Source organism: Narcine bancroftii, chromosome 4 (assembly GCF_036971445.1).
Source record: "Narcine bancroftii isolate sNarBan1 chromosome 4, sNarBan1.hap1, whole genome shotgun sequence".
NCBI lineage: Eukaryota > Metazoa > Chordata > Chondrichthyes > Torpediniformes > Narcinidae > Narcine > Narcine bancroftii.
In genome coordinates, this window is record NC_091472.1 from 132923325 (window position 1) to 132942804 (window position 19480).

Below are 19480 nucleotides of genomic sequence, written 5' to 3' on the forward strand. Positions count from 1 at the left end.
AAGTAACCAACCAACCCACTTGTCTGTTGGATAAGGGAAGGCACCAAAGCACTGGTGTTCTCTTCTTTGGCTTGGATTCGTGGACGAAGATTTATGGAGGGGTAAACGTCCACGTCAGCTGCAGGCTCGTTTGTGGCTGACAAGTCCGATGCGGGACAGGCAGACACAGTTGCAGCGGTTGCAGGGGAAAATTTGTTGGTTGGGGTTGGGTGTTGGGTTTTTCCTCCTTTGTCTTTTGTCAGTGAGGTAGGCTCTGCGGTCTTCTTCAAAGGAGGTTGCTGCCTGCCGAACTGTGAGGCGCCAAGATGCACGGTTTGAGGCGATATCAGCCTACTGGCGGTGGTCAATGTGGCGGGCACCAAGACATTTCTTTAGGCAGTCCTTGTACCTCTTCTTTGGTGCACCTCTGACACGATGGCCAGTGGAGAGCTCGCCATATAACACGTTCTTGAGAAGGCGATGGTCCTCCATTCTGGAGACGTGACCTACCCAGCGCAGTTGGATCTTCAGAAGCATGGATTTGATGCTGTCGGCCTCTGCCATCTCGAGTACTTCGACGTTAGGGATGAAGTCGCTCCAATGAATGTTGAGGATAGAGCGGAGACAACGCTGGTGGAAGCATTCTAGGAGCCGTAGGTGATGCTGGTAGAGGACCCATGATTCGGAGCCGAACAGGAGTGTGGGTATGACAACGGCTCTGTATACGCTTATCTTTGTGAGGTTTTTCAGGTGGTTGTTTTTCCAGACTCTTTTGTGTAGTCTTCCAAAGGCACTATTTGCCTTGGCGAGTCTGTTGTTTATCTCGTTGTCGATCCTTCCATCAGATGAAATGGTGCAGCCGAGATAGGTAAACTGGTTGACCGTTTTGAGTTTTGTGTGCCCGATGGAGATGTGGGGGGGGCTGGTAGTCATGGTGGGGAGCTGACTGATGGAGGACCTCAGTCTTCTTCAGGCTGACTTCCAGGCCAAACATTTTGGCAGTTTCCGCAAAACAGGACGTCAAGCGCTGAAGAGCTGGCTCTGAATGGGCAACTAAAGCAGCATAGTCTGCAAAGAGTAGTTCACGGACAAGTTTCTCTTGTGTCTTGGTGTGAGCTTGCAGGCGCCTCAGATTGAAGAGACTGCCATCCGTGCAGTACCGGATGTAAACAGCGTCTTCATTGTTGAGGTCTTTCATGGCTTGGTTCAGCATCATGCTGAAGAAGATTGAAAAGAGGGTTGGTGCGAGAACGCAGCCTTGCTTCACGCTATTGTTAATGGAGAAGGGTTCAGAGAGCTCATTGCTGTATCTGACCCGACCTTGTTGGTTTTTGTGCAGTTGGATAACTATGTTGAGGAACTTTGGGAGGCATCCGAGGCACTCTAGTATTTGCCAAAGCCCTTTCCTGCTCACGGTGTCGAAGGCTTTGGTGAGGTCAACAAAGGTGATGTAGAGTCCTTTGTTTTGTTCTCTGCACTTTTCTTGGAGCTGTTTGAGGGCAAAGACCATGTCAGTAGTTCCTCTGTTTGCACGAAAGCCACACTGTGATTCTGGGAGAACATTCTCGGCGACACTAGGTATTATTCTATTTAGGAGAATCCTAGCGAAGATTTTGCCTGCAATGGAGAGCAGCATGATTCCCCTGTAGTTTGTTCTACTCCATACAGAAAACATCGGAGGTCAGGCTTGAGGCAAGTTGCTGAACCTCTTCTAGCTGCTCCACTGAACCATCCTGTGCTATACAATTCATTAACATACTACATGTAAATGAATTCAGAAGCCAGGAGAGTGTATACAAGTTCATATAAATTGCTTACAAAGTTATGAAGTAGCTGGCACAAAAATCACAATACCAAGGAAAGGCAAGTTTAAAAAAATAACGAGTCAGATCTGAAACTATTCAGAGTTTTGCTGCTGCTGGTATTAACTGTTGGTCCTCAACATAAGCAGAAGTAAATCTTTCAGTTATGCAACAAGCAGGCTAACATCTGGAAATACTTTAGTTTCAACCCAATTATCTATAGCATGTGTACCTGGGCCCCTCTGAGGCTAATATTATTCAGTGTGGACAAGTTTTGTCTGGAGTCTCAAATATCTGTAAATTTGTGATCTATTCCCCAACCAAATTTAGTGCTCAATATCGTAATAAGGGATGGACCAGTAGTGATCTAGTAACATCAGTCTCAAAAACTTATAGTTCGATTAATTTTATAGCAAGACTGCAAGGAGAGGCCATTTGGGGTTTTGAAAGTGAAGGGTAAAATCTTAAAATCAATCCTTTCCTTAACAGGGAGTCAGTGCAGATAAGTAAGCGTGGATATGGAGTGAGCAGGATTTGGAAAAGGTCAAGGGCAGAGGTTTGGATAACCTGAAGTATACAGAGAGTAGAAGGAAAGAGGTCAGCTGTAATTAATTGGAAAAAACAATAATAAACACACAAGTAACAGTTTCTGTAGCAGAGATGGTGAGGCAAAACAGGGAATTCAAACTTGGTTGCAGAGAGTTGGTGATAGAGATGGACATGTTCAGCGTATGGTTAATATACTGAGTATAGTGAGAAAGGTTATCTCAAACATTCACACAGCCACGTAAAGTGAACTATTTGCAAAGTACAGAGTTCAATAAGCAACAATCAAATGAAGCATGAGAGCTCTGTTGTGAGGTTCATTCAGTGACTGATGGCTGAAGAAATTGTCTTTAAGCCTGTTGGAGCATGCTTTTTGTACGCTTTCGCTCTCTTCCTGATGGGCTGAAGAAGAAGAGAGCATGTCAGGGATGTAATGGGCAGCTTTCCCCGGGCTCTGGGTGGTGATAAATGTTCCGAGCTGCACTCTCTACCTTTTGTAGCATCTTCCAATTCTGATTTGTGTGAAAACTGATCTGAATTTCCAGGTGGCTTTGCTCACCATTGTCACGCAGATATAAAATTATTGAACGGTTACTGCCCAGAAGGAGGCTATTTGGCCCATTCTATTCCAGAGAACGTGGGACGTATTCCAACGAGATGGTTTGCACCTGAACACAAGGGGGACTAATATCCTTGTGGGTAGGTTTGTTAGAGCTCCTCCGGTGGGAGGGGAAAGGGTGTTAAACTAGATTTTCAGGGGAGAGGAATCAGAGTCTTAGCGCAGATAGTGCAGTGGAGGAGGACAAAGGTTATGCGAGGACTGCAGGCTTAGACAGAAATCAGAGGTTTGTATGTGATAGAAATGTTCTCAGGTCCATCTATTTCAATGCAAGGCAAGGAGTATTGTTGGAAAGGCAGATGAGCTTAGGGCGTGGATTGGCACATAGGATTACGACATTATTGCTATTAGTGAGACTTGGTTGCAGGACAGGTAGCTCAATGTGACTATAATATCATTATTTTCAAGTTAATTATGGACAAGCATAGGTCTGGTCCTCAAGTTGAGATTCTAAATTGGATAAAGACCAATTTTGTGGAAATGAGAAAGGGTCTAGGAAGGGCAGATTGGGTTAAATTGTTTTCTGGCAAGGATGTGTTCAGTAAGTGGAGGCATGTTCCTGCCAGGATTAAAGGCAAAGTTATCAGGCAACAGGAAGCTTGGTTTTCAAGGGATATTGGTGATCTGGTTAAGAAGAAGAGAGAGGTGTATAGCAGGTATGGGCCACAAGGAGCAAATGAGGTACTAGAAGATTATAGAAAATGTAACAAAATACTTAAGGAAATCAGGAAGGCAAAAAAGAGACATGAGGTTACCATAGCAGATAATGTGAAGGTAAATCCAAAGGGTTTCTACAAGTATATTAAAAGTAAAAGGATAGTAAGGGACAAAATAGGTCCCCTGGAAGATCAGAGTGTCAACTATGTGTGGAGCCTCAAGAAATGGGGAAATCTTTAACAGTAATTTTGCATCAGTATTTACTCCAGAAATTGGCATTGTGCATAAGGAAGGAAGGGAAACAAACAGAAGTGTCATGGAGCATATGATGATTAAGGAGAAGGAGGTTCTTGCTGCTTTACAGTGAATAAAGGTAGACAAATCCCCTAGGACACATATGATATTCCCTCTGACCTTGAGGGAGACTAGTGTAGAAATTGCTGACAGATATAATTAAAATGTCCTTAGACACAGGTGATGTTCTGGAGGACTGCAAGATAGCTCAAGTTATCCCGTTGTTTAAAAAAAAAGCTCGAAAATAAACTGGGTAATTATAGGCTAGTGAGCCTGACATCAGTAGTAGGTAAATTATTGGAATAAGTTCTGAGGGATAGTGTAGTGGTGCTATGGCCACACTACAACTCCCAGAAGGCATCAAACCAGCTATGTGACATCATTACGTGATGCCGTCAACATGAGTCAGGCACATGATTCGGGCTTTTAAAAGGTTGCGTGCATTCTGAACAGTAAATCCATTTGATTTACTGAAGAAACATCTTGTGTGGTTATTTTATCGTGTCCACTGCAATTGGTGACCCCAATGCGCCAAAAACTTATTTTTTGACAAACATGGACACTGCAGCCGTTGCTGTGAAGCTACCACATTTCTGGACAGCTGAGCCTGAAGTGTGGTTCCAGCCGGCTGAAGCACAGTTTCACCTTTGCTTAGTCGAGTTGGACACCACTCGTTATTACCATCTTGTCAGTGCCCTGGACCAGGCCGTCGCTCAGAGGGTCGGTGACTTCCAAGGATGTCCACCACGTTCCAGCAAGTGCGACGCTTTAAAAGCACTTTTATTCTATATATATGGTATGTCCTGTAGCGAAAGGGCAGCCAAACGACTACACCTCGTTGGCTGGGAAACCACGCTCCTTCAGAACTAATGGATGAAATACTAGTCCTGGCATCTGGTGAAAGTTTCAATCTGCTATTCAAGCATCTCTTTGCCAGATGATATTAGGCTCTTGTTATCCAAGTGTTCATTCGAAGACACAAGAGCTGTAGCAGCAGAGGTAGATGTTCTATGGCTGGCTAAAAAGGACAGCAAAGAAAAACATGTCTGCACAACCAACCCCTCCACTCTTGACTCTGTGTCACACTCTAGTGCTCTTAACTACAAACAAACAATGCCCCAAAACGGGAAAGCAGCCTGTGGTCACCTCGTCTTGGTGTTATTATCACAGGCAGTGGGCAGTAAATGCCCGCAAATGCCTTCCACCTGCCTGTTAGCAAGAAACACTCAGGCCAACTATCAGTAAGTGCTGTGGACAATGGAAAACATTAGCTTTCTTCAGCCGCCATCTTTGTGAAGCAGAAAAGAAATACAGTGTTTTTGATATGGAGCTTTTGGTCATTTACTTGTCTATTCGACACTTTCATTATTTTTTGGAGGGCAGAGATTTTACTATGTACAACGACCACAAGCCCTTAACATGTGAATTTTCCAAAGTCGCAGAGCCCTGGTCTTTGCAATTACCATTTATTTCAGAATTATCATAAAAATACTACATATTTCCAGAAGACAACGTAATAACTGATGCACTGTCCTGTTCTGCTCCACTCAAGGTTTCAAACATAGATCAAGGTATTGACTAAACAGCTTTGGCCTCGGCCAAAGAACATGATCAGGAGACATATGCTTATCGGACTGCAATGACGAACCTGCAATTGAATAATGTCCAGTTTGGAGTTCATGGCAAACTATATCAATGGGACCCCCACATCCAGTAGATCTGTCATAATGGAAATGTTGATATCCAACTCTGTGCATAGTCTCTCACTTCCATTGATGAGATTGACCATTCGTATGGTTTCTGACAGGTTCATGTAGCACAGCCTTAAAAAAGACATTATACAAATGGCGAGGCCATGCATTGCCTGCCATTGCCTGCCAGAAAGCAAATGTTCAGCGGCATACTAAGGCACCACTGCAGTCCTTCCCAACAGTTACTCGTCGTTTTGCTCATATCCACGTGGACATTGTTGGTCTGCATCCTGTATCAAGAGGATACCGTTATCTTTTTACAATAATAGACAGGTTTATGTGGTGGCCCAAGGCCATGCCTATGGTAAATGCAACTGCAGACATTTGTGCTCGGGCGTTCCTCAATTCCTGGGTGTCTCATTTTGGTTTACCACTGCATGTTACTTTGGATGGAGGACCACAAATTACTTCCTCAAAGTGGACAGCCCTGTCTCGCTTACTCAGTGCAACAATTCACCATACAAATACCTATCATCCCCAGGCTAATGGAATAATGGAAAGATTTCATCGACATCTCAAGTCAGCCTTGATGTCTTGGTTAGACTGGGCTGATGAGCTGCCCTGGTACTACTGGGCATTAGAACAACTCCAAAGGAGGACCCCAAAGCTTCATCTGCCGAGTTCGTCTATGGCGCAATGTTGGTGTTTCCAGGGAATTCGTCCCCTACTATTCCAATTCCAGCAATGATCCTAAGGAACTGTTGACCAGGCTAAGGGAGACTGTAGGAAAATTGATGCCTATACCAACATCTTTTTATGCTATACCAACATCTTTGCATGGAGAACACTCTTCTTTCATGCCCAAATACCTCAAAAACTGCGATTATCTCTTAGTCTGCAGGGGAACAGTTGGTCAACCTTTTCAGATGCCTTACAAAGGACCTTGTAAGATACTGAGACAAACTAGGTCGGCCTGTATTTTGGACAATGGAGTGAAGCCACAGTCTTTAACTATTGACAGGCTAAAACCAGCTCATGTGGACAAGTCTTCCCCTCTGCAGCAGCCAACAGTCGATCGCAGAGGTCAACCACCTAAAAGACAGACAAACCTTTCTGCTGGTTCAGGTGGGGGGTGGGGGGGGATGTGGTGGTGCTATTGGAGCACTACAACTCCCAGGAGGCATCAAACTAATCAGTACTTGATTAGGTCAACGTGTGTCAGGTGCGTGATTTAAAAGGTTGCGCGCATTCTGAACAGTAAATCCATTTGATTCACTGAAGAACTACCTTGTGTTGTTATTTCATCATGTTCACTGCAATTCCAATCGCCACAATAGGACATATTGGTATGTAGACAGCCATGGACTTATTAAGGATAGTCAGCATGGATTTGTGCATGGTAGGTCATGTTTAACCAATCTTGTAGAGTTTTTCAAGGAAGTGACCAAAAAGGTAGATAAAGGAAAGGCTGAAGATTTTGTCTACATGGATTTGACAAGGTTCCACGTGGGAGGTTAGTTCAGAAGGTTAAGACACTACATATCCATGGAGAGGTTGTAAACTGGATTCAAAATTGGGTGTGTGGGAGAAAACAGAACATGCTAGTGCTTGGTTGCTTCTGAGAATGGAGGCCAGTCACGAGTGGTGTGTCTCATGGATCTGTGTTGGGACCATTGTTGTTTGTTGTCTATATCAATGATCTGGATGATAATGTGGTAAATTGGATCAGCAAGTTTGCAGATCAAAGAATCAAGGTGTAGTGGACTGTGAGGAAGATTTTCAAAGCTTGCAGAGGGATCTGAACCAACTGGGAGAATGAGCCAGTAAGTGGCAGTTGGAGTTTAATGCAGACAAGTGTGAGCTGTTGCATTTCGGAAGGGCAAACCAAGAAACATAGAAGATAGGAGCAGGAGTAGGTCATTCGGCCCTAAGATCATGGCTGATCTTAAAGTTCAGTACCCCATCCCTGCCTTCTCTCCGTATCCCCTAATTCCCTTATACTGAAGAAATAGATCTAATTCCCTCTTAAATATATTTAATGAACCTGCCTCTACTGCCCTCTGTGGCAATGAATTCCACAGATTCACCACCCTCTGGGTAGAGAATTTCCTCCTCATCTCGGTCCTAAATGGCTTGCCTATTATCCTCGAACCATGGCCCCAGGCTCTGGACTTCCCCACCATTGGAAACATCCCTTCCGCATCCATTCTGTCCAGTCCTGCCAGAATTTTATAGGTCTCTATGAGATCCCCTCTCAATCTTCAAAACTCCAGCGAGTACAATCCCAAATTGCATAATCTTTCCTCATAAGTTATTCCTGCCATTCCAGGTATCAGCCTGGTGAATCGCCTCTGCACTCCCTTCATTGCAAGAACATCCTTCCTCAGATAAGGCGACCAAAACCGCACACAATACTCCAGGTGTGGTCTCACCAAGGCCCTGTACAGCTGCAGTAAGGTATCCTTATTCCTATACTCAAACCCTCTTGATATGAAGACCAACATACCATTTGCCTTTTTAACCACCTGCTGTACCTGCATGCTCGCCTTCAGAGACTGGTGCACAAGAACTCCTAGGTCTCTCTGCACTTCCCCATCTCCCAATCTATTGCCATTCAAATAGTAATCTGCCCTCTGGTTTGTATTACCAAAGTGGATAACCTCATATTTATCCACATTGTAGTGCATTTGCCATATATCTGCCCAGTCCCCCAATTTATCCAAATCACACTGGAACTTCCTGACCCCCTCTTCCGTGCACACAACCCCTCCTAGCTTAGTGTCGTCTGCAAATTTGGAGATATTACATCCAATCCCCTCATCTGCATCATTAATGTAAATTGTGAACAGCTGGGGTCCCAGTACAGATCCCTGTGGCACCCCACTGGTCACCGCCTGCCACTCAGAAAATGAGCCATTTATCCCAACTCTCTGTCTTCTATCTGCCAGCCAGTTCTCAATCCACATCAATACCTTGCCCCCAATCCCATGAGCCTTGATTTTGCATGCCAGTCGTTTATGTGGGACCTTATCAAAGGCCTTTTGGAAGTCCAGGTACACCATATCCACTGGCTCTCCCCCATCTATTTTAGCTGTCACCATCTCAAAGAATTCCAATAGATTTGTCAAGCACGATTTAACTTTTGTAAATCCATGTTGACTCTGTCCAATCCATTCTCTGCTAGTCACAAGCTCCACTATTACATCCTTAATAATGGATTCCATCATTTTGCCCACTACTGATGTAAGGTTCACCTGCTTTTTCTCTACCCCCCTTTTTAAATAGTGGGGTAACAATAGCTACCCTCCAATCCATGGGTACTGATCCTGAATATACCGAGTTCTAGAAAATAATTCTTAAAGCATCTGCTATCTGAATGTCCACTTCTTTAAGTACCCTAGGATGTAGATTATCAGGCCTTTGGGATTTATCGGCCTTCAATCCCATCAATTTCCCCAAGACCATGTCCTTAGAGATACTGATTTCTTTCAGCTCCTCCCTTGCATTAGTCTCTGTTTCCCAACATCCTTGGGAGGTTATTTGTATCCTCTCTTGTGAAAACAGAACTAAAGTAAGAATTTAATTGGCCTGCCATTTCCTTATTCCCCATTATATATTCCCCTGATTCCGTCTGCAAGGGACCTACTCAGGATTTCACCAATCTTTTCCTCTTGATATATCTATAAAAACTTTTGCAGTTGGTTTTTATATTTGCCGCAAGCTTACTTTCGTAATTTATTTTTGCTCTCTTGATTAATCCCTTTGTCCTCCTTTGCTGCATCTTGAACTGTTCCCAATCTTCAGATTTGGTACTTTTTTTGGCCAATTGATATGCTCTCTCTTTGGACCTAATGCTGTCTCTAATTTCCCTTGTTATCCACGGTTGAGTCACCTTTTTTGCTTTATTTTTATGCCAAACCGGTATAAATGCTTTCTGCAATTCTTCCATAAGATCTGTGAATGCTTTCCATTGTCTATCCACCGTCAACACCACCCAATCAATCTTACTCAACTCGCATCTCATACCACCATAATTCCCTTTATTTAAATTCAGGACCTTAGTCTCGGTTTTAATTTCTTCACTCCATGTCGAGTGAGAATTCGATCATATTGTGATCGCTCCTACCCAAAGGGCCTCGTACAACAAGATTGCTGATTATCCCCTTTTCATTGCATAATACCCAGTCTAAAATGGCTCGCTCCCGAGTTGGTTCCTCAACATATTGGTCTAGATAACTGTCCCGTAAACATTGAGGAATTCCTCTTCCTCAGTATTTTTACTAATTTGGCTAGTCCAATCTATATGTAAATTAAAGTCTCCCATGATGACAGCTGTTCCCTTATTGCACGTTTCTCTAATTTCTCTTTTAATGCCTTCCCTCACCTCTACACTACTATTTGGAGGCCTATATACCACCCCCACTAACGTTTTCCGCCCCTTGCTATTCCTCAGTTCTACCCATATAGATTACGCATCTTCCGAGTTAATATCCTTCCTGTCAATCGTGTCTGTCCCTTCTCTTACCATCAATGCTACCCTACCCCCCTTTCTTTCTTGCCGATCCCTCCTAAATATTGTATACCCTGGGATGTTAAGTTCCAAGGCTTGCCCACCTTGCAGCCATGTTTCTGTAATCCCAAACAAATCGTATTTTTTTGTCTCAATTTCCACAGCCAATTCATGTACCTTGTTCCAAATGCTTCTTGCATTAAGATATAAAGCCTTCAGATTTGCTTTTTTCACCCTCCTTGCTCTTTCTGATTTTTTACTTTCGCTGCCTAACCTAACTTTTCCTATTTTATCTTTCCTGTCCTTTGCCCTATCATACAGGTTCCCATCCCCCTGCCAAATTAGTTTAAGCCGCATCTGACGGCTGTACCAAACCTAGCTGCCAATATATTGACCCCTTTTGGGTTTAGGTGTAGCCCATCCTTCTTGTAAAGGTCATACACAGTAAATGGTAGGGCACTGAGGAATGCAGAGGAGCAAAGAGATCTGGGAATACAGATACATTGTTCCCTGAAGGTGTCAACACAGATTGACAGGGTGGTAAAGAAAGCTTTTGGCATTTTAGCCTTTATAAATCAAAGTATTGAGTATAGGAGTTGGGATGTTATCTTGAAGTTGTTTAAGGCATTGGTGAGGCTAAATTTTGGAATATTGTGTGCAGTTATTACCGCCTAACTACAGGAAGGATATCAATAAAATTGATAGAGTGCAGAGAAGATAAGGTATTCAGGAGATGAGTTACAGGGAAAGATTAAACAAGTTAGGACTATAATCCTTAGAACAAAGAAGAATGAGGGGAGATTTTATAGAGGTTTACAAGATTATGAGAGTTATAGACAGAGTGGATGCAGGTAGGCTTTTTTCATTTGGGTTGAGGGAGATAAGTGCTAGAGGACGTGGTTTTAGGGTGAAAGAGGAAAGGTTTATGGGGAACCTGAGGAGGAAATTCTTCACTCAGAAAGTAGTGGGAGAGTGGAACAAGCTGCCATCTGATGTGGTGAATGCGTGCTTGATCTTAAGTTTTAAGAATAAATTAGATAGATATATAGATGGGAGCAGTCTAGAGGGCTATGGAATGGGAGCAGATCATTGCGACTAGCAGAATAATGGTCAGCACAGACTAGAAGAGCCAAATGGCCTGTTTTTTTTTCCTGTTGCATTCTATGATTTTATGTCTGTGGCAGCTTGGTGCTATTGCATATCTCAAGTTCCATCTAATTTGCCATAGGCTGGCATTTCTTGTCCACCATATATTTATCTAATCCCTCTTTTAGGCTGCAATGGAACCATATGCAAAGGAAAAGAGAATACTGGACACCAAATTATTTCAAAAGGTTTGCTTCCTGAAAAAAAAGTTTGGGCATTATGTTAGACAGCTTCAAGCTGAACACAAAAATAATTCCAGATTTACTGTATCATGTAGGAATTTGGAGGAACATTAAATTGACGTTTATTGAATTTAGAATATTTAAATCGCTCATGTTTTGCTCATCTCTCTCTAAATCCACTGGACAACAAATATTTTGCCTCTTGAACATTTTTGGGATGCTGATCACAAAAATCACCTTTAAATTTTCCTATCATGCACTGTTTTTTTAAAAATGTAACTATTTTGTGATTTCCTGTCATATTTTAAATGGACCAATATTTTTCCCACAAGTCAAGCTGTTTTGGTTAGTCCAAGCATGCCTGGGTGCTAAGTACAAGGGCTATGCAAATGTTGTCTTAGGCCCAGGCATGCTTAGTCAGGATAGATGCAGACAGGCTATAAAAGCAGTTCACATATACAGATATTGTGCATTACATTGATATAGATTGAACACATGTTGTTACATATTGTCTCAGGTGATAGCACATTGAGAAATGTCTCATCAATATTGTAACAGCTGCAATACATACTGTTACATTTGTGGCATGTATATGCTTAAGACTTAAAGACGCAGCATGACTGCACCTATGAAGAAAGCCAATCAGTTCTCCTTCGGTTGTAAAATTGGTGATCAAGACAAACCCTGGACTCCTCACATTTGTTGTACAACATGTGCTGTCAACCTGAGAGCTTGGCTCAGTATTATTATGCGATTAAATTTTCTAAATTATTAAACATTAATTTAATGTTTCTTCAACTTCCTACATGATACAGCAAATCTGCAATTATTTTTGGGTTCAGCTTGAAGTTGTCTATTATAATCCCTAACACTTTTTTTCTGGGAAGCAAACCTTTTGAAATAATTTGTTGTCCAGTGTTTTCTTTTCCTTTTCTGTATACCTGTCACCTCCTGTACTCGGCTCCTCCAACCAGAAGAGCCTCCCGTCATTCACTCTACCCAACCCCTTATCATTTATATATACTTCTGTCAAATCTCGTCATCCTTCCTTTCTCCAAAGGAAATAATCCCATTGTTTGTTCTAATCTATACCTGTAACTGTACTTCCTTATTCCAGTTATCATTCTTAGAATAAACGTACGGACCCTCGCTGATGCTTTCACTCCCTTCCTATTACATGCAACCAGAATGGAACACAATATACCCGACCCATGGAAATGGACCAGTGTTTTCTATTGATAATGTTCAGAATGGCGTACAGCTTATTAATTTCCCCAACTCTCTGGTCATTTTCAGTAACTCATGTCCCTTATTCCCCTACTCCTTCACTCCTTTATTCTATTTTGCCTATCTTTAACCTTCCAACTAAAATATACTGCCTCATATTTTTCTCTACTAACCTTCATCTGCTATACATCATCCAATTCTTCTAGGTTTCCTGCAACCTATTATTTTTACACTTCACAAAACTCTTATGTTTGGGTCATCTGCAAATTTTGAAATTGTGATTTGTTCTTCATGGTTATAAAAGCAATGGGGCAAATACCAATCCCTGAGAATATCATTTTTCTCTTTCATTCATTACAAAAAGATAATCTTCCATCATCATTTTTAAATTACTTCACCAATTTACTAAGGACATGCTGTGACAGTTTATCGATGTGTTTTTTGGAGATAAATTGGGGCAGATTTTTTAGTGTAGGTTACATTCAAACACTTTAAAACAGATCTTATTTAAAATACTGGAGCTCTGCTCATGCTAAACATTTCAGTGCCAAGAGTCTTTGCAAACGCTTTGGAGAGTGCCCAAGAGACTTCACTAATGGATTGTTGTTGACAAAAAGGGAATAGATGAAAGAATTCGGTCGGAGCCGCAGGCTGTCTGGAGTGGAACTTGCTGTTCTAAGAGGGTCATGTGGTTTTGCAGAGAGAGAAAAACTGGCTTTTCTCTGTGTGTGAGAGAGCGATCAGTTCTGCAGTTTTAAAGTTAGCAGGAGCAACTGGGACTGGAACAGGACAAGCTGGCAAACTTGTGGAAAACCCCATTTGGAAGATGGGTCGTGAGTGCTTAGTTCAGCCTGGTCAAACCCCTTGTGGTTCATGCAAGAGGAGAGGACTGGCTGCCTAATGTTTCACTTGAAATAAGAGAAATAAAAAGGAATTCTGTGGTGACCTGAAAGAAAGAGGTTATCATCTGCAGAACCCTGAGGGGGAAAGTTTCTTTGGCAAGACACTGAAGTGGCTAGTTACAAGGAATCAGTTGTGGGTGTCCAGCGAACAACAAATCTCTCTCTGAAAACTGACAAGAACCTTCCTGAGCGGTATCCCTTTACTTTTCTAGCACCAAAGCCTGGTGAACTTCATAAATGTTAAATTCTGTGCACAGTCTACGAATTGCCTGCAACCAGTGAACTTGGAGGAATGAGAAGTGAAATTGGACTGTGAATCACAGAATTTTTCTGAACTTACATACACATTACATGCACGTGCGCTTAGAATGAGAAGGGGGTTAAGTTAGTAAGTCAATATTGATAAGTTAAGGCATGATTCTGTTTTCATGCTTAAAGATAATTAAAAGCAACTTTTGTTTAAGTAACCATTTGTCTTGGTGAATATCTATTGCTGCTGGGTTTTGGGGTCCTCTGGGCTCATAACACATGACAACATCTCTTTTATGCCAAGTGTCTGAACTCTGCTGATCTACTACATCCACTGCATTCCCCTCATTAACTTATTGTTAAGTTCACTGGTGACGCCACTTTTAAAAGCCGAATATCAAATAATGATGGGATGGATTACAGAAAGGAGCTTAAGAGTCTAGTGGCCTGGTGCCAGGATAATAACTTATCTTTCAATGTCAGCAAGAACTCATCGTAGACTTTGGGGAGGGGGTTGGGGGGGAGAAGGCACACCCCATTCCTCATCCACAATAAAGATACTGAAGTGGAAACATTAAATAGGCTCAAATTCTTTGGAGTAAACATTTCCTGTCATCTGATATGGACCATCAATGTTCATGCAATGGTCAAGAAAGTGCACTAATACCTCTATTTTCTTTGAAGGCTAAGGAAATTCAATATGTCTTCCATGGTCTTTAACAATTTTCGCAGGTGCACCGGCAAGCACATCCTAGCCAGGAGCATCACTGGGAGCCACTCCACCCAAGATCAGAAGAAACTGCAGATGGAGTAGCTCAGAACATCACACAAACTTCCCTCCCCTCCATCAACTCCATCTGCACTTTCCCTCAGAAATGCTGCCAACATACTGAAGGACCTACCCCAACCTGACTACAGTCTCTTCTCCCTCCACTCATTCTGAAGAAGGTTCAAGAGTGTTAAATGTAATTAAAAAACAGTTTATTTCCTGCTGCCATCGGGCTCTTGAATTAACTTCACAACAGTGCTACAATGCTTCCCTTGCTATGTATTAATTGATCTTTCACAATAAACTACACACTGTAATATTCTCTTGCTCTTCTGTTTTGTATCCCAGCATACATGTTTGAGTTAACTTGCTGGACTTCTCTCAAAATGAACCCTTTTCATTGTAGCAGAAATAAAGTTTTTGACCATACATACAGTCAAGTACGAAGTTAAAGAGTACAAGTACAGAAATAATTCCAGCATTTACTCCATGATGGTGATAATGCACTCCCCCCAAACTCCCCCACTCAAGAGAGAAAATGATAGACAAATACAAAAGGAGGATAAAAGCAAAGTGGACTGCTAAAAAGTGCCACACACTCCACAGATCATAAGTTCATATTCCATTAAATCCTTCTTTGGAGAGGACCAATGCAGCAACTGAAGATTTACACCTAAGAATTGTATATATGGATGTCAGACTTGTAAAAATATGGTGTATTTATTTTTCAAGTTATAGGTAATCTTCTCAAGGGGAATACAGCTATGCATCTCCGCATTCCAACGTGCCATACCTAGACATGAATCAGACTTCCAAGTAACTGCTATATATTTTCTGGCCATTGCCAATGCAATTTTAACAAATTCTATTTGATATTTGATGTTTGGATAATTTCAGTTTAGTTCTTAACCCTATAAGATTCCCCAATAAAAATAATTCCCCCATTGTCCCCATTTTTGATGACTTACCAACTTTTAAGTTCAGCCTACATTTCTAATATTTCTATGATCAAACTTTAATGTCTCTGGAATATCAACTATTTTTTCCTTCACTGTTACTTTGAGAGCACCTTCATCTCACTTGAAAATAAATATAAATTATGCATTCAGTAGCTTAGCACTGTCCTCAGCACTGACATGCGAGTTCCCATTTTTGTCTTCTGTAAGCCCCACTTTTCCAATTTGTACCATTTTTCTTATTTATATGCCCAGAGTACTGCTTTGTAATCCCAATAATTAAAAACCTAAAATTAGATCCATGGGAAACACCAGAAGTAGATGAACAAATGTTAAGTCTTTTTCCTACAAAAACGTTGATCACGCTGCCTATTGCACATTGGGAAATGGGATACAAATGTCCAGCTAATTAACATCTATTGAGTACTTCCATGCAGGCCTCTCCTATAGGAATGTCAAGGCTTTGAATGTTTATGAAAACATTTGGACCACATACTCACAGTTTGTCCAATAACACATCACAAACCACATCATCATGGTGTATTGCTTACTGTTCTCCAGTACTTACGAGAGACCATGGAAACCTTTGTGACAGATACATTCTCCTGTTGCAAAGTGGCAAGTCCCATTGAAGCAATCTGTGCAGACTGAGTTGCAGTTCTCCCCGTAGGTGCCATTTTGGCATTTTAATTCACACCTGTTAATAGAAAGAAAGAACTCATTATTGAAGCAAAAAATCACAGCAACTTTAAACTTTCTTCTGGAAATCCTCTTTCAATCAATCAGCGGAATGAACCTCCATTGATGACCAATCATCAAAAGTTTTAAATTGCTCCTTTAATCACTTTATGATTTATATTATAGTTGTTTTCAATGAGTCACATCAACACACATGCATTCCTATGAAGGCAGGACTATAAAACATACCAGATAATGAAATTTCTGGAGTCAACTCAGCCTATAGCATTGAGTAAATGATTTGTACTTTCCTGGTACCCTGGTTTTCACAAAGGCATTTTTTCCACTGGTGGAGGGTATATGAAAGAACACTAAAAAGAGGTGGCAGGATTTGAGGAAGAGAGCGGCATTGTCTGATTTTGTAAAGGAATTTCAAGGCACAGAGAGGTGACAGCTTGAAGCACCACTGCTACAAAGTACAAGGCCTTGACAAATGGAAGCCAAGGAGAGCAGAGGATGTTTACTGAAGTGGATGTGTGAAACCATATGCAAAGCTAAGCAGAGGTCTGAAAGTGATGTACTACAGTACAGGGACCTAGCAGCATCAGAAAGCCAATGAGAGAAACTATGAGGGATGAGGAATTAACAAAGCCCAATTACTTGATAAATGGGACATAGTGGAAAACAACATGATGGTGCAAATTCAGCTTTGAAATGAAACCAATCAGCTTTAATCATGCTTTCACTTACATTATACCAGGGTTTCCTATAGATATTGAGATTTTAAAAAAAACAAACAAACATGTAATTGCTTCATAGCCTCTTGAACATATCCACTTATCTAGTTATGTCAGTGAAAGGAAGGTTGAAATATAGTCCGTTCCATGGAGAGCAGAAAAATGAGGGGAGATTCTATAGAGGTATACAAATTATAATGCTAGCAGGCTTTTTCCACTGAATTTAGGTGAGACGAAAAAAAGTTAGAGGACATGGATTAAGGATGAAAGATTCAATTTTAATATTAAAGGAAAAAATTGGACAGGTATATGGATGGGAGGGGTATGGCGGTGCAGGTCAGTAGGACCAGGCATAAAAATAGTTTGGCACAGACAAGAAGGGCTAAATGGCCTGTTTCTGTGCTGTTGTGTTCTATGGTTTACTAGACAACAGAGGTATGCATGGCCTGAGACCCCCACTCTCATTATCCATCTGCCCCATGCATATTGATTCAAGAAGGATAATAACAGGCTCAATGTAATGGCCCATATTAAGATAGCACCAGGCCATTCATTGCTGGAAGAGAGGATATTTTAGTCAATGCATTCTACAAAAAGAAGTAACAGAGAAAAATAGTGGAATTTAGTTTTCTCAACAATGACACTTAACCTTCATCTTAACAAAGTAATGCTTACTGTGCTCCAATCCACCCAGGGTTACAGTGCAGACATTTCCCAGTGATGTGGTTACAAGCATGCCCGTCCTTGCATCGGGGACATTGCTCTCCACACCCTTCTCCATAGAAACCCGCCGAACATATCTTATCGCATCTGGTTCCATTCCATCCAGGCTCACAGGCAAGACACCGGCCTTCAGCGATTGTACAGGGGTGGTGATTCTTACACTGGCCACACCTAATGTTAAACAAAAGAAACGTCATTAACTTTATTAGTTAAGCCTTGGCTTTTTTAATTCATTGAGCCAAGAAGAGGCTGTTTATGTGATTAATCAGACTTTTTGGCTTTTCTTAGTCTGCTGATTTAGCATGGACCAAGGCCAATTAATTTTAAATGGACCAGCATTTGCTAAAGCAGTTATTTCTAAGCTTCTATTTTCAGCCCCTTTTCCTTCCATGTCGGAAACCTGTCACCCTTTCCTGTTCACACTAGTAAGCCAGGAAAAGTCCCAAGTTGGTCTTGAAGCCAATACTTTCAGTTTTCAGTCCCAGTCACATTATGATCTGGTCTCCAACATCTTTAAACCATACACCTGTGATGATTCAGTCTATATTTTTTCTGAAATGGGAAAATGCCTGAAGGGTCAAATTATATTGGCATTGAAAGATTAAATCTAAATAGCCATTTGTTATAGCTTGGTGGTCATTTACAGCCACTGCAAGCTGGTTGGGTGGTAGAGTTATGTGGAGTGAGAGAAAAGAACCACCGAACACGCTAACGTTTTCATAGGGCCATGCGAGAGGTTGTAAAAGTTTGAATTTGGTGCAAAATGCAGTCTGTTGGAGGAACTCAGTAGGTCGAACAGCATCAGCGGGAGAAAAAGAATGGTCATTGTTTCAGGATAGAGGTGTAGAAGCAAGTGTTTTACCTCCTCAGGAACCAGGAAAACCCCCTTCAAATCACCTAGTCATGGCCAGAATAATGCTTTGTCCATACTGTCCCATTAAGATATTTCAAATCGGGTTTAAAACAGAATAAATATTGCCTCTCCTTCATATCTCATTAAAATCCTCATATAATCTGATATGCAGTATGAAGAAGTTCCCTCAGATTGTACCTCTGAGTGTATTACAGTAAAGTGAAAAAAAAAATACATGGAGTAGATTTTGGAACCTACATCTCACCGCAATGGAATATTTTAATTCTCAGCTGCAGCAAAGCCACATGTGACTGTAGACTGAATGAGGTTGCATACGGCAAATGAACAGTTGTAATCTACAGAATGTGTAAGAAAGATGAAATTAAGTTATCAGCTGATGGTCGCACAATTAAATCCAGAACAAGTCCAGAAGGTTTTCTAGATATCATTCATGCTTAACAGCTTCAATGAGGTGCCAAGATCCATAGTTCAAGCCAATAGCTACGAAAGGAAGGTGACCTGCCTCAATGACTATTGAACTGTGGCACTGACATCCACCATGATGGTGCTTTGAGAGGATGGTTAGGGAGCAAATCAATTCCTATCTCAGGAGTGACCTGGACCCACTCCAGTTTGCCTATTGACACAACAGGACCATAGAAGGTGCCATCCTGTTGGCTGCCCATTCTCCTTTCGATCACCTTGACCACAGCAACAGCTAGATCAGGTTGTTATTCCTTGACTACAGCTTGGTATGTACTGACTGGTTGCCAGGTATACAGAACACTGCAGAAGAAAGCAAACAAAGCCAGGTCCATCACAGGCTCTGACCTCCCATCCACTTCAGACATCAACGTGAGGCACTGCCTCATATAGTCAGCTAGTATCATAAAGGACTCCCTCCACCTGAAAGCCTGAATGCTGGACAGTGTTTACTGGAAAGAGAGCTGAGAGTTACAT

The 19480-nt window shown here is 41.7% G+C and overlaps 1 protein-coding gene across 1 annotated transcript in view; it reads right to left on the reverse strand.

Moving 5' to 3' along the window:
* scarf2 (scavenger receptor class F, member 2) overlaps positions 1-19480 on the reverse strand; it is an 80070-nt gene that overhangs the window by 35542 nt on the left and 25048 nt on the right. The window contains exons 5-6 of the mRNA XM_069932878.1: positions 17620-17838; positions 16098-16226 (exon numbers count right to left, since the gene is read on the reverse strand). Coding sequence (XP_069788979.1) covers positions 16098-16226; positions 17620-17838 — 348 coding nt within the window. The remainder of the gene's footprint in view (positions 1-16097; positions 16227-17619; positions 17839-19480) is intronic.